The 26,514-nt window shown below is 37.6% G+C and overlaps 1 protein-coding gene and 1 pseudogene across 1 annotated transcript in view; both read left to right on the top strand.

Annotated features, from left to right (window-relative positions):
* TMEFF2 (transmembrane protein with EGF like and two follistatin like domains 2) overlaps positions 1-26,514 on the top strand; it is a 271,758-nt gene that overhangs the window by 142,223 nt on the left and 103,021 nt on the right. The window contains exon 5 of the mRNA XM_070458470.1: positions 5,322-5,418. Within this exon, the coding sequence (XP_070314571.1) occupies positions 5,322-5,418 (97 nt within the window). The remainder of the gene's footprint in view (positions 1-5,321; positions 5,419-26,514) is intronic.
* Positions 28-114, top strand: LOC139032298 (U6 spliceosomal RNA; annotated as a pseudogene).

Genomic DNA, 26,514 nt, shown 5'->3' with positions numbered 1-26,514 from the left:
ATGTTTTCAGAAATAGTATACCATAGTGTGCTCACTTCAGCAGCACATATACTAAAATTGGAATGATAAAGAGATTAGCATGGCCCCTGTGCATGTGAAAAATTCCATATTTTTTAAAAGGGTGGGATGGGGAGAGAAGTTCAAGAGGGAAGAGACATATGTATACCTATGGCCGATTCACATTGATGTATGGCAGAAACCAACGTGACACCAATTAAAAATAAAATTTTAAAAAGCTTGAAATTCTGATTTAAAGAATCAAAAAAAGAAATAGTATAAGTTAGGAATATTATAAGAGGCACAGAGGCATTATAGTGAGTTCGTAAGAGAACTGTACTAATAGGCAGGCACATCCACTGTGAGAAGCTGAGTGGGGCCAGAACAGGGTCATTATAAAGGAATTTTAGTAACAATTTCCGGATGAAACCATGAGGGCAGGGAAAATTTAGGAGAGAGGCAATTTAATCATCTCTTATTATGTTCCAATCCAGAAAACTCTTATAGGAATTAATTAAATCACTTATAACTATAGCATAGCATAGTGAAGTTGCTCAGTCGTGTCCAACTCTTTGCAACCCCGTGGACTGTAGCCTACCAGGCTCCTCCATCCATAGGATTTTCTAGCCAATGTACTGGAGTGGGGTGCCATTTCCTTCTCCAGGGGATCTTCCCGACCCAGGGATCAAACCCAGGTCTCCCGCATTGTAGGCAGACACTTTACCATCTGGGCCACCAGGGAAGGGTAGCATATATAAAATATATTAAAAAGCCATAAAATGGCCTTCCCTGGTGGTTCAGTTGGCAAAGAATCTGCCTGCAATGCAGGAGTTTGCCTGCAGCAATCAGGAGACCAGGGAACAGGAGACCAGGATTTGATCCCTGGCTCAGGAAGAGCCCCTGGAAGAGGAAATGGCACCCCACTCCAGTACTCTTGCCTGGAAAATCCCATGGACGGAGGAGCCTGGTGGTCTACAGTCCATGGGGTCGCAAAGAGTTGGACACAATTTAGCAGCTAAACCACACAGTTATATAAAATATGCTTTCAGGAGTTCCACCTCCCTTACTCCTCAAATTTCCCTCAATCATGTGCTGAAACCTAACCTTTTGTAGAATGTGTGCTGTGTTTAGTCACTTAAGTCCTGTCTGACTCTGTGACCCCATGGACCACAGCCTGCCAGTCTCCTCTCTCCATGGGATTCTCTAGGCAAGAATACTGGTGTGGGTTGCCATGCCCTCCTCCAGTGTTTTATAGAATGGAGGGAAATAATTCTTTTACTTTACAACTCAGAATAAAAGGTTTAAAGTGCAAATGTATGGTTAAAATAATACTTTATTATAAATTAATCTCATTCCCGCATAATCAGCAAATGAATGCAAATAATTAAGCACCACTTCTTCCTGTTTTTTATACTTTGAAAAGAACAGGAAAAAGGAACAGTACAGTTCAACACATGATTTCCAAGCATCTAGCATGTGCTAATTCAATGGTTTTCAAGCTTTTGTGACTATGACCTTTAGAAAGAAATGAAATTTACATTGTAGCCCTGGTGAGATATTATATGTACAACAAAAATAGTGTTATAAAATAAATACTATACTTGCTAAATAAAATGCAGTCTGTGTTTTCTGTCCCAGTACCTTCTGCTTCATGTTTACAAAAATGTTTGTAAAAATGCTGATCGTGACCCACTAACTCTATTTCCCTACCCACTAACACATTGTGAATTGTGGTTGGAAAAACACAGTGCTATCCTTGCTACTCAAAATGTGATCTATGGACCAGCAGCAGCAGTTTCTGGGAGCCTGTAAGAAATTTAGAGCCTCAGGATACACCTCACATTTACTGAATCAGAATCTTTATTCTAACAAAACCTCCAGGTGCTTCCCGTGTACTTTATTTTTTTTTTTTTCATTTACTTTTATTAGTTGGAAGCTAATTACTTTACAATATTGTAGTGGGTTTTGTCATACATTGACATGAATCAGCCATGGATTTACATGTGTTCCCCATCCCGATCCCCCCTCCCACCTCCCTCTCCATCCCATCCCTCTGGGTCTTCCCAGTGCACCAGGCCCAAGCACTTGTCTCATGCATCCAGCCTGGGCTGGTGATCTGTTTGACCCTTGATAATATACATGTTTCGATGCTGTTCTCTCAAAACATCCCACCCTCGCCTTCTCCCACAGAGTCCAAAAGTCTGTTCTGTACATCTGTGTCTCTTTTTCTGTTTTGCATATAGGGTTATCATTACCATCTTTCTAAATTCCATATATGTGTGTTAGTATACTGTATTGGTCTTTGTCTTTCTGGCTTACTTCACTCTGTATAATGGGCTCCAGTTTCATCCATCTCATTAGAACTGATTCAAATGAGTTCTTTTTAATGGCTGAGTAATATTCCATGATGTATATGTACCACGGCTTCCTTAGAGTCTACGGCCATACCACCCTGAACACGCCTGATCTCGTCCTGTGCACTTTAAAGTGACAGAAGTCCTGAGCCAGACATTCACTGCAAGAGGAGGATGCTTGAGACAGAGGAAGTCTTCTCAGTATTGTTTAGGCAGAGATGCTTAGGGGCAAGTTGTGAAGAGTGTGTGTGTGTGTGTGTGTGTGTGTGTGTGTGTATGTATATGTATGTATCTCCAACCCCCAGCCCTACAAATTCAGTACCTCCAAGGATATCTCAAGGCATTTATCTAAAAAACAATACATAGTCTACAGCCATAGCACCCTGAGTACTTATTTGATGGCTTAGTGGTGAAGAATCTGCCTGCCATGCAGGAGACTTGAGTTCAGTCCCTGGGTCGGAAAGATCCCCTGGGGAAGGAAATGACAAACCACTCCAGTATTCTTGCCTGAGAAATCTGTTAGACGGATGAGCCTAGAGCCCTTACGGTCCAAGGGATGGCAAAGAGTTTGACATGACAGAGCGACCTAAGATAAGATAGCAGCTCATCTTTAAAAAAAATACATAAATTAACAAACCAGATCTACCAGAGGTTCTGAGCCCAACCATTGGTCTATAGTGTTAAATGAAAGCTGGGTGCTGATTTGCTTATTGCAAAGGGGCAAGTCTGTGCTTCAGAAAGTATGGAAATACTTTATTTTTCACTGTGATTGCTTCACATTTTATTCCCAGAATATTTGTTGAGAGAGGGTTTGCTACTGCTACTTCTGGGCTTACTTCTCCATGTGGGAGAATTTCTAAACATCTCAAGTCTACCAGTAACTGCCCTTTTATAGAAATGTAATGTGACTTCCAGTAGAAATATTATTATTAGTTCCGCTGAGTTAGCAGGATTCATTGCCTGGATTACTTCCAGTAGATCCCTAATCAAGGATCCCTGCTGTGAAGGAAGATGGGGCTGCCCATAAGTGGCTATAACTGTTCACTAAGGACCTTCCCATTGTGTTAGTATGTTTCCTGAGTGATGTGAAGTTTTAGTCTAGAAGCTGCTAATCTTGCTAACACTAAAAGGCTCTTTCCCATTAGCAGTTTCTGTGTTGCATTAATAATAAGAAAGTAATAAAGAGATGGGCCTCAGCTGTTCAGGCTCCCCTGAGGTGAGGCCCCAGCTTCCTTCTTATCCCCATAGTCCACTCTAATGGTCTCGCCTCTATTAATGTAATAGAGTGGATAATAAGTGCTGTCTATTTTAGCAGAGTCTAGAATTCCTCTTTCTTTCTGGGGAGGAACACCATTATTTTAGACTTCAATTTTAAAACTATACCATCAATCCTTTTGCAATTGAAGTTGGTCTGTTTAATTCATAACTTTGTTAAAGTGCAATGCAAATCAAGTGTGGGAGAAAAATGTTGCTTTGGAAAAACTAAATCTATCTTTCCCGGAAAAACTGTAAAACACAACTCTAAATGATGGTTTGGTTTGGTTGTTGTTATTCTGGTAAATCATATCACTTATTTGCAGAGCAGTAAATTGGAAAATAAGGAATAAAGAGCTTTGCTTTTGTAACTATCAATAACTCTCATGTTAATAGACAAAGAATAAGTTATGAAAATATCATATTAAATAAGTAAGGTTGAATATGTTAGGTTCAGGGTGCACTTTAATAAATGATGTCTTTGTTAAAAATAGTACCTTACAAAAAAAAAAAAAGTACCTTACTAGGGTTCATAATGCTAGAAGCCAGTGCCATACTTAATTGTTTATGTTCTTTTTCTATTTAAAATGCATAACCTTTTTCAAAAGTGCACTTTTTAAGGATCTCTAGATTTAAACATGTTTTTAAGTATATAATCTGTCCATGGAATAATATTATCTATGCAGTTGTTAGGTTGTTGCAGTTTTTCATCTATAAGCAAAGTTATTTTTGCTGTCAACTACATATTTTTTAATTGGTAAATAGTAATCTTCATCTAAAAGTATTGCTCAGATTTTTATTTTTTGAACTCAAATACTAAATTTTTAAAATTGATGTACACTATTGTTTCCTGATTTTGAAAGCTTAATTTTATAAGTAAATTGTATGCAGCACATTTTTACACTTGTGCTTTATGGTCTAAGTCTACATGAATAACTATCATCAGTGATAAGTATATATTTTTAAATAAAATATATGTTCATAGCCCTTATAGAAGAAATCACTATGATGGGCTCTGTGCAACATTTATGTAAGGTTCAAGAAAGTGTGTAAAAATCAATTAAAATGTGTTTTTTAAAATTTATAATTAATATATTTTTCCTTATAAGTACTTTTTACATCTTGAGGTGGGGAAAAGACATATCTAAAAAGTCAAAGCTGCCCTCCTAAATTTTATAAATTATATATTAAAGCCTTTGAATGAAAAAAGTCTATAACTTAGGACTGAGAAAATTTTCTTATAGACACTAGATTTTTGCTCTAGGCCAGTAGCAGTTTTGTTGTTGGTCAGTCACTCAGTCATGTCTGACTCTTTGTGACCCCATGGACTGCAGCACTGCAGGCTTCCCTGTCCTTCACCATCTCCCAGGGCTTACTCAAACTCATGTCCATTGAGTCGGAGATACCATCCAATTTAAATTCTTCTTAATTAATTCTTTCATATGGTTTATTAACCAACCCATTTTGATAAATCCAGTAAACTATCTTGTTTGTTTTATTTTTGTGGTAAAAAGAATTATTCACTACATTTCAGTAACTAGCATATCATTGTTTTCTTCAAATTTAGAGAAGAGTGTTGAATATGACAATCTTAATGGAGCTCCAATTGCAAAGAAGTCCATTGGAAAAGTAGCAACTTTCATATAAAATATTCTTGGAATTGATATTATGTGCACTTATCTGAATTCTTTTTGTTCCATTTTTTCTGTCCTATAGTCCATGAAGGCTCAGGAGAAACCAGTCAAAAGGAGACATCCACCTGTGATATTTGCCAGTTTGGTGCAGAATGTGATGAAGATGCTGAGGATGTCTGGTAATGTGCTGTTTTATTCTTTTAAACAAAATAATGATAAATAATTTATTTTTACTGTATCAGTTATTTCCTAAAAGAAGACATTTTCAGCATTTTTTTAAATCCAGTTCTCAACTAAGAAAGATGAGGGCTACAATAACAGGAAGGAATTTCTGCAGCTAAACTAAGAGTTGGGTCAGTCAAACCGCTCTCTAGGGAATTACTTGATAAGGTACAGTAAGATATCACTGAGACTCCCAAATACTGTCAATGGTAAGAGATGGAGAGAAAAAGTGTATCTACCAGAGTATCTCTCAAGAAGCATGGTCAAGAAACAATGGATACTTGCTAATCTGCTCCAGGATGGTGGATTTGGGTAACCACAGAGATTTTATTTAAAGGTGTATATATGTACACCCATAGCTGAATTAGGGAGCTGTTAGGGCAAGGCATGGTTTCTGAGCCACCGTCTAGGATCAACTACTCCCTTCACCCGGGTGTTACCCAGCTTCTCCTTTAAAGATACACTGAACAGATCTTGAATATTCATTATTTTAAATAGGTCTGCCTTCTAGGGCATCCACTGTTCTATTGGAGTAGGTTGCCATTTCCTTCTCCAGGGGCCACATGTATTGGCCCTACCCAGCTCTCATACCCACAGTGAACACCCCAAAGGTCTTTGTGTGGCGTAATAGTAGAAAGAGGCAATCTTTCTTTCTCTCCATCTCTCTCTCTTAATATACAACTTTTATACACATACCTTTCAGGAAAGCAAACAGGAGCCCTTTCATTTGTGTGTGTGTGTTTGCCTAGAGCAGTTAACAATCATTTTGATCAAAGTAGGTAAGGGAGTAAATCTTAAATGTTCACCACACATAAAAAATAACTGGTAATTATGTGAGGGGATGGGAGTGTTGGCTAACACTGTGGTGGTGATCACATTGCAATATACACATTGCATACCTTAACATTTACAGTCTTATATACCAATTATGCCTCAGTAAAATTGGGGGAAAAGCATGGCCATTTTGATCAAACACTTTGTGGGTGGAGGGAATTTAGCTAAGAAACAGGAAAAATTAAAAAATTTGACAAACATGAAACAGTCTGTGCCTGAAACAATTTAGAGTATTTTTAATGTAGATTAAACTGAGGATTCCAACTGAGCAAACTGAGATTCTTAAGGTAAATTAACAAAGTACTTACAAGTAGGCACTGCTGTTAGTTACCCAGCGAGGTGAAACAGTCACCCATTAATAAAAGCTGGCTTCAGTAGCATTCCCGTGCCTGTCAGACATTTCTAGCCAGTGGTCAGCTAGGAGCCAAGTCAGGGAGTCTATGCACTAGCTTGACCATCCTGAGGTAAACAAACATATGTGTTCTTAAGAATCTCCTGGACATCTTAATGACTGATGAATTTTTGGTTCCCAAACCTGGCTGATCATCAGGATTACTTAGGGAATTTTTGGAACACATCTTTAGTTCCATGTCAAAAATTAGTCCATCAGAATTTCATAGAAGTGGGACTTAAAACTTTACTTTTTAAAACTCCCCAGATGGTTGTATAAATATTGCTCTAAGATAAATGACTGACTCAGAGAATTATTCTCCTTCGAAATGCTTTGAGTCAGACAGGACTGAATGACTGAACTGAACTGGCTGAAGTACTTTAAAGCTCTGTGCAGTTTTAGTCATTATATATTAAGACACATTGATAGGAAATGTATCTTTAAAAGATCTTGGTTTTTAATGTTTGTTGATGACTACATCTATAGTTTAACTTTATTTTTAATGATATTAAATATCTTGCTATCAGCTATTTTACTTTTAACAAATTCACACGGATCCCTAATTTTTCTTAAGAATTTCCCATTCCCCATTCTTGTCTAATGATCACTTTTAAGTGACATGTTTTCACTTTACAACTGCAAAGATCTAAGAAATGATACAATAATAGCAGATGAAAATGACTGATTATTTACTATGGGCTTGACCTATATGTATGCATTCTTTTTTTTCTCAGTTATATAATAACCCTAGGAGTAGATTCTATTATGATCACTTTACAAAGAGGAAATTGAATTTTAAAGTGTTTAAGTGGCAGGTCAAGATAAAGATATGAGGTAAAAGTAACTCGAGGATGTTAGCATAACAATTCAACCAAAGATGCAATTAAAATATTTCTCCCCTGTCATGTCTGGAATAATGTGATGGACAGATTGCAGGCAGCTTAGATCCAGTGACTCAAGACCTGCAGGGTTAGAGCTGGGGACAAGAGAGAAGCCTGCAGCAGGCAGTGCAAAAATGTCCAGGCAAGCAGTGTCACTCTGGTGTTCTAGCGAAAGTTCAGACCTGTGGTATGTGGGTAGACAGAACAAGGAGATTAGAGCAAGTTATGCAGCATCAGAAAGATTCAACAGCCATGGCTACTGGAATTAGGACAACAAATTCAGTTACAAAGGGAACAGGAAGAAGGGCAAAGCAGAACCTTAGTCATCAATGAATTGGAAAATGAACCAAGGACGGATACTGGATACCCACCTACTGGAAGTAGTGTACAGAGCCAAGTCTTGGCTACAAAGGGCTGAGACAAGCCCTTGGATCTCAGAAATAAGTTACAGGGTCAGAATGAAGCCAGCAGCAAGGCTGCTGGTGGATGAATCAGTTAGTTTTTGGCTAGGACATCTTGTACGCCCCCAGCCTAGAGACAAGATTAGTTCCAAAATGCAGAATAAAGCTGAACCTCCAGATGGGGCTAAGTGGCCATAGCTGTGAAGATTAGAGGGATGCAGGGGGCAGGGAGCCAAGAAGATGATTATACTTCCCCGGCAAGAATGAAAAGTTGTTCGCGTTTAAATAAAATGTACTAAAAATGTCCAATGTAAGCAAGAACGAATGGTGCTGAAATGAGAAGTGTATTGATTTTCATTTACATAAATACCTTTGTATGTTATCATATTGTATTTAGCTATGGCCATGAAGGGCAGATTGAAAACAGCTGAAGGACACAAGAATAAAGCAATAAATGAAATTAAATAGGCATGGAATGCAAGAGGCTATAAAGTAAGATAGGAAGCAATAGGGGAGTGATCTGACTAGTACTAGTCAACTGGATCAGGGGAGCTTGATGTGCTATTGATTTTGGATGAAACAATGGTCAGGTTCTCTCACAAATATAAAACACTGTGTATGCTGTGTGGAAACAAAGACTACAAGTCAGTGTTTAGCTTTGTTTTTTCCTTTGGCATTAACTAAACTAGTTTTATGCATAAAGTTTCCTCAACTCTACATTACAAAGTAATAGCAAGATAAATGAATAAGTGAATAAATTCTACTGAGAAATAATATTATTGTAACTGCAGTACTGAAACAAATGTAAAATATTAATTCCTGATTTTTTTAACCCTATATTAAGGAATTAATATTTACATTTTACTACAAGGACTAAATCTAGCTATTCAGGGATATTCAGATATTTTCTAGATGAAGGTAAACCTTTGTTAGAATTAAAAAGCCAGTATGCAATCAACTGATCTTGTTTTCATAGTTAGATGAGTTTTTTAGTTAAGAAGCAAGTTACATTGGACATGGGAAAGAAAATTTTAAAAAGTAAATGGGGGAAGGGTAAGAAGAGTAGAGGAATAGGAGAAAAAATAACAAAGAATGACATTGATAAACCATGATACTAATAATATAACATGTTAATGCCTTTATTTTGGGAAAAAACAGATGATTTCTAAGCTTAAACAACCTCTCCCTTATGTTCTATGGTGTCCTTTCAAGGTTTTCCTCTTGTTTTCTTTTTCTTATGGAAAATATCAAGGCTATAGAAAATGGGCAGATTTTCTCAGCAGAAAAGAAAGAACATTGCTACAAAAGACTCTTCAGTTATAGATATTTACCTATATGTAAGAACCAATTATGCTTTCAAAAGAGAGTTAAAAGTCCACATGGTAAGTGATCCACACCACAGATAAATCTACTCTCACAATGAGGCATCCCTTTACTCAGAACAGACTTCAAAAATAATGGAACACCTGTGCGAAGGGATGCGCATACCTATTTATGGGGAAAGGGTTAAGAGGCAAAGAAAAGGAGGGCTTAGAAGATTGTTTCTCTTTATATATAGGCTGAAAAAGAGTCAAAAATAATACATTTATACATCAAAGAGACTCTCAAATACATTCTGCCAAGTATAATTTATAAAAAAAGAAGGGCTTCTAAGTCAGGCATAATAAAATTGACTCATTGTAAAGCAATAAAGCCCCATCTGATAGCACTGGGAATACTGACTTATGATTTCAACAAATATTTCTGGTACTTGCTTGGTTTTAGAAACAGTTTTATATTCCCTTAATTATCTTACCTGATAAATTATTTCAGTAAGTCCAAAGTAGGTCAGCAGCAACTCTTTGTGCTGGAAAGTAGTCCTAAGAAGTAATTAGCCTAGAACTTTCTGTTGGTCCTGTCAGTCAGAAGTAGTTCAGAGCCCTGGGGTTGATTCCTGATTTAATATAAGAAAAAAGCAAGTTGTTAGCTGGGTCTGGTCATAGGAATGGCTGAGTATGAAATTGGCTGCATGCCTAACATTTCCAAGGTATTAGACTAGATCAAGGAAGGGAGCTCAGGTGTAAGAACATATGGAGCTGGACGACAAATGACATAAAGGAGCAGCCTAAATTATTATGCATATTTGCTTCATACATGTGCTTTATGGCTCCTGTGCCCATCTTAACATTGCTCTTGTATTATTCTCAACACACAGCCCCCTTTAGCAAAATCATATTAACTTAAATGCTATTAATTCCTCAGTAGTCATTCATTTTGTCTTTGAAAGCATTAATGATGTTTTTCAGTTTTTACGCATCAAATCCTTGTGTTTAACTGTAATGGTAAGAAAGGAGAAAAGCAAAGTCATTTAGTAAAAAGAGTTCAGAAGAGAAAATGAAAAGCATCTATTTTTTCCTTTATTTCATTGATGTTCTGTAACTGAAAACAGGGTGTGGGATTTGGCATCCCTTTTGTGAGCCTCTCTCACAAAGACAGTTTAGTTTGAAGTCTTTAACATCTTGCTCCTTTGATCTAAGAAGGCTTCTTGTCACTAGGAAGACTGTGTGTCATTGGCATCATTCCCGCCTTTAATGCATTTTGGACTGTGGAGAATCATGAATATTTGAAGCGGGGCAATGGCCGAGGATGCTCCTTAGCACTAGATTTCACCATGCATATAAGTGAATTAGGCATTAGATCCTGCTGACTTCAGTACATTTGGGTTATGAGTTTAATAGGGAAAATTAGGACACCTCTAAGTCTTAAGATTTCGAAATCATTTCTTTTTAAAACTGCTACTGGTTGACAATTGAAAAAAAGATTGTGTTGCAATTGGAAAGTTTCCAAATGTTTTCTCCCAAGTAAAAGGATCAGTTGGGGTTGTATGTGGGATATCTAAAGAAGATGCTGCTTAGTCACAAAATTTTAGTGAACCATGAGTTCATTCAGTCTTCCCCCCAGGGTGTTTTCTTTCTATTGATTCCCTTTGCTCTCTTGCCTTAGAACTGTAAACGCGGTTACCATAATTAGGACTGGCTTCTAATGTGAGTTTATTCATGGAGAGAATAAAACACACACACACACACACACACACACACAAAAATACAAAATCATTCTAGTCCAGAAAATCCAAAGTTTTAGTTGGATCTAAGGCTTTACAAGAAAACTTTCTTAGTTCTAAGTCACCTATAGTTAGTATGCTGCCTCCCTCAAATTGCCTCTACTCTACTAGGAAGACAAGGTTGTCACCTGTGCAAAGTGGCATTGTATTATCTGTTTGTATAGATGGGCGGGGTCTGAAGAGGAGACATCTCTCATTCCTTTAACACTTCCTTTTGCCCAGAAATTTTTTTCCAGAGAGAGGGGGAAATATATAGCTCCTGATTTAGGGAAACACACCGCTTTCCTCTTCCATAATTTCAAGAAAAATATGCTGATGCTTGCATTTTTAGCAAATCTATGTCCTAATATAAAAGAGTTTAATTGTGTTATTTCTTTCTTTTATGTATTAATCTACCTATCTTAAACAAGAAAAAATAATTTGTACTTTTTCAAGATTTCGCACAACTTAAGAAGTACCATTATAAATAGGAGGAGCATTTGTAACACAGTCTGGGCAATGGTCTGTGCCTACAAACACCATGTCTATGACTCACACACCTCTCAGCCAATAGAAAGAAAGAGCATGAAGTTGCTCAGTTGTGTCCAACTCTTTGCAACCCCATTGACTGTAGCTGTCCATGGGATTTTCCAGGCAAGAATACTGGAGTGGGTTGCCATTGCCTTCTCCAGGGGAACTCCCCAACTCAGGGATAGAACCCCGGCCTCCCACATTGCAGGCAGACTCTTTACCATCTGAGCCACCAGGCAAATAGTCAGGTCTTCAAACTGAAGCTGAACACTTTAAGTATTACTTAGCAAGATGAATAAATAATGATGCCTCTTCAAATGCACAACAGGTCATTCCAAAAAAAGACAAACCAAAAAATAGACAACTAACCCTCCTCCAAATTTGAGTTGGGCTTTGCAAGAAGTGAGACTTTCAAAATAAAATTGAAATTTGAAAATAAATCATAGTCTTTAAAATAAAGACATACCTCAGGTCTTCCACGTACTGGGCTACTTAGAAAAGAATTGGATTTTCACATAAGTTCTGAAGAGTCTTTTGAATTTTTCTCAGTAATTATGCCTCAACTATGCTATTTATCATGCAATGATTAGTGAAACTTAATTAGGACATGATGGGTGCAGATGTGGATCTGGTGTAGAGTACCAAGATATACAGGAAGAAAGTATTGGAAACATTAATATATTTCATATGTTTTCATAATTTTTATTTAGTTCAGACAGTAGAAATCAGGTAACTTCCGTTTTATATAAAAATAATGAAATACTACATGAAGGTAGAATAAAGGAAACAAAACTTCTAAGCCTAGATTGTATTTCTACCACTAAATTAACTCTTCTCATTACTTGTTTCCCTTTTACCTGCTTGGGTAAACTGTACTCTGCTAATGGGGCATGCCTGCCTTACTTCCAGTGCTTACTCACCAAACTACCATACACAAATTTTTCTTGAGTTTTCTCACTCAGTTTCTAGTATATTCCAACTCAGAGAGTCCTGTCCCTTAAATCAGGGAATACAAGCCCCATGTTCCAACATCACAACATAACATCCGTCTGGAAGATAAAAAAAAAAAAAGAATGAATCTGAATTCTAGTCATCAAAAGATGGCAGGATTTTCAAAAGCGTGTGTTTCCTGTGTGGCAAGTACCGTGGTAATATTTACATTCATGGAGCCATTTAATCCTCCTGCTAACCTTATAAAGGGTTTCCTAGGTGGTGCTAAACAGTTCGCCTAGCAATGCAGGAGATGCCGAGACAAGGGTTCAATCCCTGGGTAAAGAAGATCCTCTGGAGGAGGGCATGGCAATCCACTCCAGTATTCTTGCCTGGAGAATCTCATGGACGGAGCAGCCTGGCGGGCTACAGTCCATAGGGTTGCAAAGAGTCAGACATGACTGAGCAACTTAGCACACATGCATGCAACCTTATGAAGTTAGATACACTAACAGTTTTCATTTTACACAAAAGGAAACTGAGGCACACGAAGGTTAAGCAAACCACCCAAAACCAAACAGTAAGTGGAAGAACTAGGATTTGAACCCTACCAGGCTGACTCCAGACACCATGCTGTTAACCACCACTCATTATCTTCTCATATGTTTAATGACGTGTGTGTGTGTGTGTGTGTGTGTGTGTGCAGTGTGTATTAAGTATATAAGGCACACATATGCATGTTGGATATATTCAGTGTAGAAATTTCACACTTTTTTGTTGTTGTCGAAATAGAAAATGCAACCACTTTGTGATAACACTACCAGGTTCACATCACCGACGATGTCCTTTGGAAATATTTTCTTTCCCATTAAATATATATACCTTATTTTTGGCAGATTGTATGGTTTTTATTTGTTCTTTGCAGATGTATTGAATCATTATAGATGAAGGATATCCTTATTCTGACTATGTGTGCCCAAATAGATAAACAGGTTATTAACCATGAGGTTGTAGAGAAGAGACATATCTTGACCAAAACCTGGTTCTTTGAGGTGTTTCAAGTTCAGTTTGCTGGTTTTGAGTAAGGCAATAGCAACCGTGATTATGAAACAGAGTGAACATAATTTATATCTAAAGCAAGTGATGTGCATGCAGGCTAAGTTGCTTCAGTCATGTCCAGCTCTTTGCTACCCTATGGACTGTATCCCACCAGGGTCCTCTGTGCTTTAGATTTTTAGCCAGAAAAGAGGCATATAACATGGAGTTGTTGTTCAGTCGCTCAGCCATGTCCAACTCTAAGACTCCGTGGACTGCAACACACCAGTCTTCCCTGTCCTTCACCATCTCCTGGACCTTGCTCAAACTCATGTCCATTGAGTCAGCAATGCCATCCAACCATCTCATCCTCTGTCGTCCCCTTCTCCCCCTGCCTTCCATCTTTACCAGCATCAGGGTTTTTTCCAATGAGTCAGCTCTTCTCATCAGGTGGCCAAAGTATTGAACCTTCAGCTTCAGCATCAGTCCTTCCAGTGAACACCCAGGACTGATCTCCCTTAGGATGGACTGGCTTGATCTCCTTGCAGTCCAAGGGACTCTCAAGAGTCTTCTCCAACACTACAGTTCAAAAGCATCAATTCTTTGGTGCTCAGCCTTCTTTATGGTCCAGCTCTCACATCCAGAGTCATCCACACATGACTACTGGAAAAACCATAGCTTTGACTATATGGACCTTTGCTAGTGAAGTAATGTCTTTGCTTTTTAATACATTTAATACATTTTTAATACATTGTTTAGGTTTGTCATAGCTTTTCTTCTAATGAGCAAGTGTCTTTTAATTTCATGGCTGCAGTCAGCATCTGCAGTGATTTTTGAGCCCCCCAAAATAAAATATGTCACTGCTTCCATTGTTTCCCATCTATTTACCATGAAATGATGGGACCTGATGCCATGATCCTAGTTTTTTCAATGTTGAGTTTTAAGTCAGCTTTCTCACTCTCCTCTTTCACCTTCATCAAGAGGCTCTTTAGTTCCTCTTCATTTTCTGCCATAAGGGTAGTGTCATCTGCATATTTGAGGTTATTGATATTTCTCCTGGAAATCATGATTCCAGCTTGTGGTTCACCCAGCCTGGCATTTCACATGATATACTCTGCATATAAGTTGAATAAGCAAGATGATGGTATGCACCCTAGCTGTGCACCTTTCCCAATTTTGAAACAGTCAGTTATTCCATGTCCATTTCTAACAGTTGCTTCTTGTCCTGCATACAGGTTTCTGAGAAGGCAGGTAGGGTGGCCTGGTACTCCCATCTCTTTAAAAATTTTCCACAGTTTGTTGTGATATATACAGTCAAAGATTTTAGTATAGTCAATAAAGCAGTAGCAGATGTTTTTCTGGAACTCTCTTGCTTTTTCGATGGTCCAACAGGTGTTGGCAATTTGATCTCTGGTTCCTCTGCCTTTTCTAAATAAATCCAGCTTGAACATCTGGAAATCCATGGTCACGTACTGTTGAAGCCTAGCTTGGAAGATTTTGAGCATGACCTTTCTATCGTGTGAAATGAGTGCAAGTGTGTGGTAGCTTGAACATTCTTTGGCATTGCCCTTCTTTGGGATTGGAATGAAAACTGACCTTTTTCAGTCCTGTGGCTACTGCTGAGTTTTCCAAATTTGCTGGCACATTGAGTGCAACACTTTGACAGCATCGTCTTTTAGGATTTGAAATAGCTCAACTGGAATTCCATCACCTCCACTAGCTTTGATTGTAGTGAGGCTTCCTAACGTCCACTTTAGACCTCGCACTCCTAGATGTCTGGCTCTGGTGAACTGATCACACTGTCCAGAGGTTATGGTTATAACATTTCCATGGTTATCCAGGTTATTAAGATTTTTTCTGTATAGTTCTTCTATGTATTCTTGCCACCTTTTCTACATATCTTCTGTTCCTGTTAAGTCCATGCCATTTCTGTCCTTTACTGTGCCCATCTTTACATGAAATATTCCCATGGTATCTCTAATTTTCTTGAAGAGATCTCCTGTCTTTCCCATTCTGTTGTTTTCCTCTATTTCTTTGGGTTGTTCACTTAGGAAGGTGTTCTTATCTCTCCTTGCTATTCTTTGGAACTCTGCGTTCGATGGGACTATATTTCCTTTTCTCCTTTGCCTTTCACTTCTCTTCTTTCCAAACATCCATTTTGCCTTTTTGCGTTTCTTTTTCTTGGGGATGGTTTTGAACACCCCTCCTTCCTTTAATGCTGGGGCCACTACTGGCAATATTTCAAAGGGCTGTACAGAAGGCCGTCCATTGCGAAACCCAGAACAGCAAGGGCACTCACTGCTCAGTACGCCATTCACTAAGAAAGGTAGGACTTCATTCCTTAGTATTTCTGGAATAGTTGATGGGCTACACATGCCTTCCCAAATGGAATAGAAGGTTTATTACACATCCATATTCTCACTACAAGAATAGAAATTATGAGATATAAAAAGGAAGGAAGAGTCACCAAATTAAATGGCAAATAAATATGGCCCATATGCCAGTGGGCCTTAATCCCTATCTAAGTGGCAATGTTCTGCTATGCCTTTTTATTTAGCACTTATAAATATAATTCCAAGCTTATTTCCCAATCTACTGTATGTTTTGATAATTACATAAAAATGGAATTTGCTGTGGCTTTTTCTGATTATAGAAGTTGTACATGTTCATCATAGAAATGTCAAAAGCCTAGAAATATTAAAATGCCATTCCACTATTCCAAGATAACTACTATAAAATTTAGAGGTATGTTTCCCCCATGTCTGTGTGTATCTGTACCTGCACACGTGTGTGTATGTATTTTTGATGAGCCTAATCATATTTTGTAGATCAACAAATCCTCTCTCTTGAAAATTTTACTTAACCCTGGGGCTGTGGAGATTTTTACGAATGCTAAACGAATTTATGAATAATGTATTTCAATTAGAACATAATTTCTGTGGCCCAAATTCTAATTATGCTTTCAAAAATTTTTCATTTCTCAAGGCAAGTGGATTTGAGGCAGTGTCCTAGCATTTGTGATCTAAAAAATTTACCAAAACGTAAGTCCCCTTTAAGTCTATCATTAACATCTTTCTTGGTTAGCTCCAGAAGGCTAGACAGTATGTGTACTGAAAACATTTCTTTTGTCTGTATCCAGAGCATTCATAACAAATAACTTTCTGGGGTATAAGCATTATTTACTGAGAAACTGTCTTCCCACAGGTGTTTTAAATTGGGTAGATGCTCTTGCTGGTCTTCAGTGTTTTACTTTCAGATAGTAATATATTGTATGTGTTCGTTCATCTAAACAACAAATCAACAAGCAGTCCTTGGCAGCCACATCAGTCTTCCCCAGAAACATTCCCTTATAAACATGATATGTAATATCGAATAAGTGATTTAACAAATTGTAAAATTATATGCAACATCCAATCCAAAAATCAATAATGCTGAAGAACTAAATGTTTATTATAGTATACAGAAGAAAATAAAGGAAACAGATATCTGGTTTTTCTAGCTTCCTGTTTCCCACCCCTGTGCAAAGTAAAATTAATCAAGAGTGGGTCCATTCATCCCTTCACCACCAAGCTATGAATGAAATATAAGAAACCATGACTATTCACTTGGGATGGAGGATCATCTACCATAGCTCTTTTGTGTTCATTGCAGTCTTTTCAAAGTTTTTAACATAATAGTTTACCCTGTTCTCTGAGCTCACCCTAAAGTGAACTTTCTCTAATCAAAATTGTATTATCCAGGGTAATAAAAGTAATTCTAGGTCCCAACTAGTCATAAGTGCCTATAATGAGCAGATATTAAAAGATGTATATTAGGAAGACATGTACAACAGTTGGGGGGAAAAGCAAGAAATAAAATAAAATATTCTTCTGCTAATTCTTCTGCTAGATTCTGCTAACCTTCCCATTAGCAGAAATTAGGGATGTATTTCTCTTTAAACATAGATATCTACATAAACATGATACTCTAAGATGTTCAAATATAACATCAAATGATCAATTACACAAAAATAATATATTTGATTGAAGTATGCAGTTTAATTTTAACTAAATATGTTTTTCCTTCTCTAAAAAGGTTTGTCAATTTGGGGGAAAGAAAATACAACAGAGCTATTTGCACTACAGTGACATTGGATGGTCAGACTTAGGGATTCAGTTCAGTTCAGTTCAGTCGCTCAGTTGTGTCCAACTTCTTGCGACCCCATGGACTTCAGCATGCCAGGCTTCCCTGTCCATCATCAACTCATGGAGCTTACTCATACTCATGTCCATTGAGTCAGTGATGCCATCCAACCATCTCAACCTCTGTCATTCCTTTCTCTTCCTGCCTTCAACCTTTCCCAGCATCAGGGTCTTTTGAAATGAGTCAGTGCTTCACATCATGTGGCCAAAGTATTGGAGTTTCAGCTTCAGCATCAGTCCTTGCAGTGAACACCCAGGACTGATCTCCTTTAGGATGGACTGGTTGGATCTCCTGCAGTCCAAGGGACTGTCAAGAGTCTTCTCCAACACCACAGTTCAAAAGCATCAATTCTTCAGTCACTCAGCTTTCTTTATAGTCCAACTCTCACATCCATACATGACTACTGGAAAAACCGTAGCTTTGACTAGACAGAATTTTGTTGGCAAAGTAATGTCTCTGCTTTTAATGTGCTATCTAGGTTTGGTCATAGCTTTTCTTCCAAGGAGCAAGTGTCTTTTAATTTCATGGCTGCAGTCACCATCTACAGTGATTTTGGAGCCCCCAAAAATAAAGTCTCTCACTGTTTCCACTGTTTCTGCATCCATTTGATATGAAGTGATGGGACCCAATGCCATGATCTTGGTTTTCTGAATGTTGTTTTAAGCCATCTTTTTCACTCTCCTCTTTCACTTTCATTAAGAGGTTCTTTAGTTCTTCTTCATTTTCTACCGTAAGAGTGATGTCATCCGCATATTTGAGGTTATTGATATTTCTCCCGGCAATCCTGATTCCAGCTTGTGCTTCATCCAGCCCAGCATTTCGCATGATGTACTCTGCATATAAGTTAAATAAGCATGGTAACAATTTACAGCCTTGACGTTCTCTTTTTCCAATTTGTAACCAGTCCATTGTTCCATGTCCAGTTCTAACTGTTGCTTTTTGACTTGCATACTGATTTCTCAGGAGGCAGGTAAGGTGGTTTGGTTTTCCCGTCTCTTCAAGAATTTTCCACAGTTAGTTGTGATCCATACAATTATAGGCTTTGGCATAGTCAATAAAGCAGAAGTAGATATTTTTTCTGGAATTCTCTTGTTTTTTTAATGATACAACAGGTTGTTGGCAATTTGATCTCTGATTCCTTTGCCTTTTCTAAATCCAGCTTGAACATCTGGAAGTTCATGGTTCACATACTGTTGAAGCCTGGCTTGGAGAATTTTGAGCATTACTTTGCTAGCATGTGGGAGTAGTTTGAACATTCTTCAGCATTGCCCTTCTTTGGAATTGGAGTGAAAACAGACCTTTTCCAGTCCTGTGGCCACTGCTGAGTTTTCCAAATTTGCTGACATATTGAGTGTAGCACTTTCACAGCATCATCTTTTAGGATTTGATATAGCTTAACTGGAATTCCATCACCTCCACTAGCTTTGTTCATAGTGATGCTTTCTAAGGCCCACTTGATTTCACATTCCAGGATGTCTGGCTCTAGATGACTGATCACACCATCATGATTATCTGGGTCCCTTAGAAGAAATGGAATAGCCGTCATACTCAGCAAAATACTTAGGGGTAAAAATAAATAAAAAGAAGACCTGTATTGATCAATATATCAGTATCTGACACTTTTGTGTATTATTATGTGCTTAGGGGAATATGCCATGGTGTATTTTATGCTGAATTCGTTAAGTCCTTTAGCAATTGTCTTTATGCACTTTTGTTGGAGAAAGTATTTCTCTTTTGAGATGCACATGGCATGAAGTGATAGCCAGAGAAAAAATAAAACCTTCTAACATATTAAAACCTAACATTTTTCAGACTACTTTCTCCTTCCTTATGACTTTCTGAAATGTCTATGATGTAGTTAGGGCTGGTAATGTTATCTTCCTTTGACAGATAAATACATGAAGCCTCTGAAAGGCTAAGGGTAACAAACATGTAGTAAAGAGAAAGGTTTGAGTGATTTATGCCATTATCTCATCAAAGCTACCTAAGAGAAAGTTTGAAAAGAGAGAAAAAAGTTGGTGTGACACAATGGAAAGACCACTGGGTTCAGAGAAGTGAGATTCCATCTTGGATAAAATCATGTCATTTCCCTTGACCTGTTTTTTTTTTTCTATAGACAGATTTTATTACATAGATAATTAGATGATAAATAGAAAGATAGTTCTATAGTCATATTGTAATATAATTCACATAAAACTCATTCATGTAAAGTATACAATTCAGTTGTTTTTAATATATTCACCAAGTTATGCAACCATCAACACAAACAATTCTGTAGTATTTTCATCACTTAAAAAAAGAAACTTGTATACAATAGCAGCCCCTCTCCATTTCCTCCCCAAGCTTCCCTCCTCCATCCTAAGGCAACAACTAATCTACTTTATGTCTGTATAGGTTTCCCTATTATAACATGTCATGTAAATGGACTCATTCAATAAGTGGTCCTTTGTGACTAGCTTTTTTTTAACTTAAATATTCTGAAGTTTCATCTATATTGTATCATATATCAGTATTTGATTCTTTTGATTGATAAAAATTATTTCTTTATGTGGATATACCACATTTTGTCTCTCTATCAGTTTATGAACATTTGGTTTGCTTCTAATTTTGGGTTCTGATGAATAGTGCTGTGATGAACATGTGTATACATTTTTGTATTCATATGTGTATGTGAAAGCTTTATTTTGGATGTTTTTATTTCTCCTGGGTATATACCTAGGAGTAGAACTGCTGAATCAAATGGTAACCTCATGAATAATTTTTTGAGGCACTGCCAGACAGCTTTCCAAAGTGGCTGCGCCAATTATGTTTGGTATGTATATTTATATATTTATATGAGTAATGTGTGAGAATCCATATTTCTCCACAGTCTTGCCAACACTTATTATTACCATCTTTTAGAACAATATAATCCAAGTGGGTATAAAGTTGTTATCTGGTAGTGGTTTTGATTAGCATTTTCTACATTGCTAAAGATGTTGAATCTCTTTCATGTGCTTGATAATCATGTGTGTGTCTTCTTTGAATACATATCTCTTCATATTTTTACTCATTTTTTAATTGAAGTATTTACCACTGAGTTGTAAGATTTTTAAAGAAATTGTAGGTATAAGACTTTTCCTGTATCTGCCGGATATGCAAATAGTTTCTCCATTCTGTTGAGTTGTCTTTTCACTTTTTTGTTGATATCGTTCAAAATACCAAAGTTTCCATTCTTGATGAATTTCAGTTTGTCTTTTATCACGTGCTTTTATGTCACAACTAGGAAGACTTTGCTTAACCCAAGGTCACAAAGATTTACTCCTATATTTTCTCTTAAGGGATTTACAGTTTGGGCTCTTACATTTAAATCTCTGATTCGTTTTGAGCTAATTTTTTTGTATAGAAGGAGGAAGGGCTCAGGAATATTTCTTACATGTAAATTATCAGTTATTCCAACTCCATTTATTGAAAAGACTATCCTTTCTCTATTGAATTCTCTTGGCACCCTTGTAAACAACAACTGGTTCTGTATGTGAGGTTGATTTTTGAGCTCTCATTTTATTCCATTGGTGTATATGTCTATCCTCATACCAGAACAAAATCCATTTTCTCATAGGTAAAATATGGGAAATGAGGGTATTGGCATAGGTAATGTCCTTTTGAATGTTCTTTTGAATTCAAGCATCCTCTAAGATAGGAACAGAATTGCTGTAAGCTATGTGGACCTTCTCCACAAGCATCCCCTGTGGCCCCAGTGGCATTGTTCCCCCTTGTGTTTTGACCTAAAATTTTCACCATCAGTTTTAAATTAGATAAGATGGTCTATTGTATGCAAAAATTAGCATTTACAACTCTGTATTTTAACCCTCATGCAGAAATCAACAGAAATAAGATTTTCATACTGACTAATCATCTCTTTAGAAAGCATAGAAAATAGGAGGCTCTTCAAAGAATATGAATCGGTAACACCAAAAGGTAAAAATACAATGAAGTTATTTTAAATATGGAAAAAATTGACAAATTTAATAATAAACAATGTTGACAGGGAAAAAGGAGAAAAGTAGGATAGAAAAATAATTTTAAAGACAAATCAAACTAAGAGAAGCTGTTACAATTAATCAGAAACCATATATCTGAATATCCTTAATTCAAGGTAAGGAAGGAAAGGAATAATTCTTCTGGTGTAATTAGAAAAGACAGCTCATTCATCAAGAGACCCTTTAACAAGTTCTAAACTCCACAAAAATTTATACTGTATAACTTTAATATTTTGAATGAAATAAAATGCAGCATCCTTGATAACTCCCTTATAAATATGCAGAATTACTTATTGGATCTTAATGTAATATATTAATGATAAATTCTGAAGTTATGAGATTACGTCTGTATGAGTTATTCTCTGAAAAACCTGAATAATGATATCCAGATGTGTCATTATTAAGGTATCTGATTCAGTGCAGGATTAGAGCAAGATGAATAGATGGCCAACCTATCTGTTAGTCTTTTTCTCTTAATTATTGTTATCTCAGCCAGAGGCTAAGCAGATATCCCAAAATATTTCATATGAGTCTCATATACAGAAAGCAAAACCAAACAGTTGCTGAGAGAGAACTAACTTGTTCAAACATCTGAGTAAGAAAGAGTGCCAGGTCGTAAGTAAGTCCTAGAAAAGTGTTTCTTAAACTGTTCTCTCATTTTCTCTAAAACATTTATGAACAAATTGGAAATTAGATGACTGTTTGTGACAATTAAGTGTCATTTCCTTGTATCATTTTTTCTACAGATATTTTATTTTACTATTAATGAAGGATAAAAGGTGTGGTTGTTATACAAGTTTGTGCAAAGTGGGAAAACATTGATCAGAGTTTTATGACAGATATTATTGCTTTGGTCATAATTAGTTAAACAATTAAAAAGTGGAAATGAGAAGCAAATATAAAGTATGCAAAACAATAGCAATGTATCATAATATAGAGCCTAATAATTATTATTATGAGTTTATAATATAAAATGTGACTTAAAGATACAATTGCTTATAATCAATTCTGCTCTTTCTATTTTTAGTTAGATAATTAATATATAGCCAACAGTTTCCTAGATATATTTGACCATATACATACAGACAGGCTTCCCTGGTTGCTCAGACAGTAAAGAATCTGCCCTCAATGTGAGAGACCTGAGTTCAATCCCTGGGTTGGGAAGATCCCCTGGAGGAGGGCATGGCCATCCACCCCAGTATTCTTGCCTGGAGAATCCCCATGGACAGAGGAGTCTGGTGGGCTACAGTCCACGGGGTTGAAGAGTCAGACCCAACTGAACGAGGCACAGCATGTACATACAGACATTTTCTTTTGGCCAGCCCCGTGGTTTGTGGGATCTTAGTTCTCCAACCAGGGATCAAACCCAGAGTACCTAATGGCTATATATTTTTTACATCCACTGAAGGGGATTCATAGTCCTTTATTCCCAAGCTTCTGGGAATTTTAACCCACTTACTCATAGATTGCATCTTTTTTCCCCAGTTTTTTTTTTTTTTTCTCAAACTGAAGTAGAGCTTCAAATTACTATCTTGTACTGAGTGTTAAATTAGAGGGAGAAAAATCTTTGCACTTAGGATGAAACAGCACATGGTAATAAACTACAGTGCACCAGTGCAGTAGACTTGCATTTTTTAATGGAATTTAGTTTAATTCTATTTGTGTTGCCTAACAGTGATAGCAGCCATGAAATTAAAAAATGCTTACTCCTTGGAAGGAAAATTATGACCAACCTATACAGCATTTTAAAATGCAGAGACATTACTTTGTCAACAAAGTTCCATCTAGTCAAGGCTATGGTTTTTCCAGTGGTCATGTGTGGATGTGAGAGTTGGACTATGAAGAAAGCTGAGCACCAAAGAATTGATGCTTTTGAACTGTGGTTTTGGAGAAGACTCTGGAGAGTCCCTTGGACTGCAAGGAGATCCAACCAGTCCAGCCTAAAGGAAATCAGTCCTGGGTGTTCACTGGAAGGACTGATGTTGAAGCTGAGACTCCAGTACTTTGGCCACCTCATGCGAAGAGTTGACTCATTTGAAAAGACCCTGATGCTGGGAAAGATTGAGAGCAAGAGGAGAAGGGGATGACAGAGGATGAGATGGCTGGATGGCATCACCGACTCAATGGACATGTGTTTGGGTAGACTCTGGGAGTTGGTGATGAACAGGGAGGCCTGGCATGCTGCTGTTCATGGGGTCGCAAAGAGTTGGACACAACTGAGCAACTGAACTGAACTGAACATTGGCTGGGAGGTTTGGTTTGGAGCACTGTGAATATTAAGAAGTGCTTCCCTGGTAGCTCAGCTGGTAAAGAATTTGCCTGCAATGCAGGAGACCCCAGTTCCAATACCTGGGTCAGGAAGATCCCCTGGAGAAGGGATAGGCTACCCATTCTAGTATTCTTCGGCTTCCCTGGTAGCTCAGTTGGTAAAGAATCCTCCTGCAGTGCTGGGGACCTGGGTTCGATTTCTGGGTTGGGAAGATCCCTGGAGAAGGGAAAGGCTACCCATTCCAGTATTCTGGCCTGGAGAATTCCATCGACTATATAGTCCATGGGGTTGCAGAGTCTGACATGACTGAGTGACTTTCACTTTCAGAGCCTGAAAAGTTGTTAATCAAGAAGACTTTCTTTTTAAGAGGAAATACACTGGACACAAGTATCTTAAGTACAGAGAAAGGCCATGTCAGCATGAGCGGGATAGTTAGATTTAAAAGATTTGAGAGAATAATTATAAAATAACCACTATGCTCTAGTGAGCACTTACTCTGTGCCCTGCACTCCTCAACAGGCTCTGCACTCTTAATTCATTTAACCTTCACTGTAACACTGAAATTAGGTACGAGGACTATTCTAGCTTTAAATAGGACGCAATAAGGGAATTAATAATTTGTGTAAGTTTACTTAGCTATTAAGGGTCAAAGTCAAATCTGAATGCAGAGGCCATGCTCTTAATCTCTTTTGTGCTCCAGAAAACTTGGGGCATGGTGGAGAATTTGCAAGACTCATAGGAGTTTTGTAGGTATAGAGAAGAAGAAACATAAAGAAAGATGTTTAATTAGCACAGAAGTCAAGTATTCCATCTCATTTCATTCTTCACAACAGTGTAGTGAATTATATTTTATTCCATCTAAATAAAGGTGCGAACTAAGTTTGGGGAAAGTAAATAACATGCTAAGTGTACATTAGTAGGTAAGGGCAATTCTTGAACTCAACCTCATGTTTTTCTAAGATATTTTTGAGGTCCATGCACTTTTCTTTGTTTAATACTAGAGAGCAGATGTTAAGGTAGAATTAAGGTAGTTAATGAAAGGAATAGCTTATAACTGAGAATGTGTGTAGTAGCTAAAGAGCTAAGAAAGACCCTGATGCTGGGAAACACTGAGGGCAGGAGAAGCAAGCAACAGAATGAGATGGTTGGATGGCATCACCGACTCAATGACATGAGATTGAGCAAACTCCAGGAGATAGTGAGGGACAGGAAAGCCTGGTGCTGCAGTCCATGGGGTCGCAAAGAGTCGGACATGACTTAGTGGCTGAACAACAACAGCAAAATGATGGAAGTCTTAGTTGTCAAGTATATTGGTTAGGATAAGTAACACTAAATGTTAAAACATGTAAGTGCTAAATTTATGTAGACATGACAGACTCACACCTTTCTTTCTTGCTCTCATCACAGTTCAAGGCAAGTGTTCTTAATCTTATACATGGTCTTTTAGGAACCATGTCTCTTTCCATATCATGACATTCCCTAAATCCTTAGGGTCAGATTCACTTACATAATAAAAATCAAAAGAGAAGGAAAGAGTTTTTATCAACCACTCTTGGAAATGGCATTCCTTCCTTCCATGTACATCCCTATGGCCAGAATATATATTATACAGTAAAAGTAGCATTAAGGAGAAAGAGCCTGGTAATGAAATTTGGTGATTGTCACTAAAAGAGAGAGAGACTGGAGCCAAGGGAGCTGTGTGGTAATGGTGAATGTTTATTTAGTACATATGAGTCACATTCTATCTCAGCCCTGACAATATAGTATATAACATAGACCAGGTCTACACTTGTAAAGCACTTACATCCTGGGTAGGTTCTGGTCCAAGATGGAGACATGGACATCCTAAGAAGTGGGTAGGGTGAAGGGAATAGATGAGCAAGCAAGATGTTTCAAGTGAGCAAGCAAGATGTTTTCAGATAGTAAGTCTTTTACAAATAAATACAAGATATCTGAAAAACAGGGTCCGGGGAAAGGGGGATGCTATTTAAGATTGAGTATTTAGGGAATGGCGGCTCTTTGAGCATTGCCGTTTGAGTCAAATAGCAAGAAAGGACCAGGCCATGCAAAGATCTATAGAAACAGAATTCTGCACAAACAGAACCTCTGGTCCAAAGACACAATAATGCAAATGAGCTTGAGGCACTGGAAGAACTGACAGAAGATTATTGTGGCTAGAGCCCCCTTCCACCCCCCAAGTAAGAAAGTCTTAGATGAAATTTAAAAAGGCCCTGATCATGAAGATTCTAGTAACCGCTAAAGAAGAAACCTGGTTTTACTCTAAGTATGTAGAGAAGCCTTCAGATGTTTTAATCTGCAAGTGATGTGATTTAGTCACCCCCCACTCACTTCTTCCTGGAGCCCTCCCAGACCTTTCCAGAACATCAGCATTGCCCCCTTCTCCATCTCCTAGAACATTTCCACTTGTTTCAATCATATCAGAACCTGCTGCTGCTGCTGCATGGCTTCAGTTGTGTCCAACTCTGTGCAACTCCATAGAT

This window comes from Odocoileus virginianus, chromosome 30, assembly GCF_023699985.2.
Source record: "Odocoileus virginianus isolate 20LAN1187 ecotype Illinois chromosome 30, Ovbor_1.2, whole genome shotgun sequence".
In the NCBI taxonomy this organism is placed as follows: domain Eukaryota; kingdom Metazoa; phylum Chordata; class Mammalia; order Artiodactyla; family Cervidae; genus Odocoileus; species Odocoileus virginianus.
This window is presented reverse-complemented; position numbering and strand designations above follow the sequence as displayed.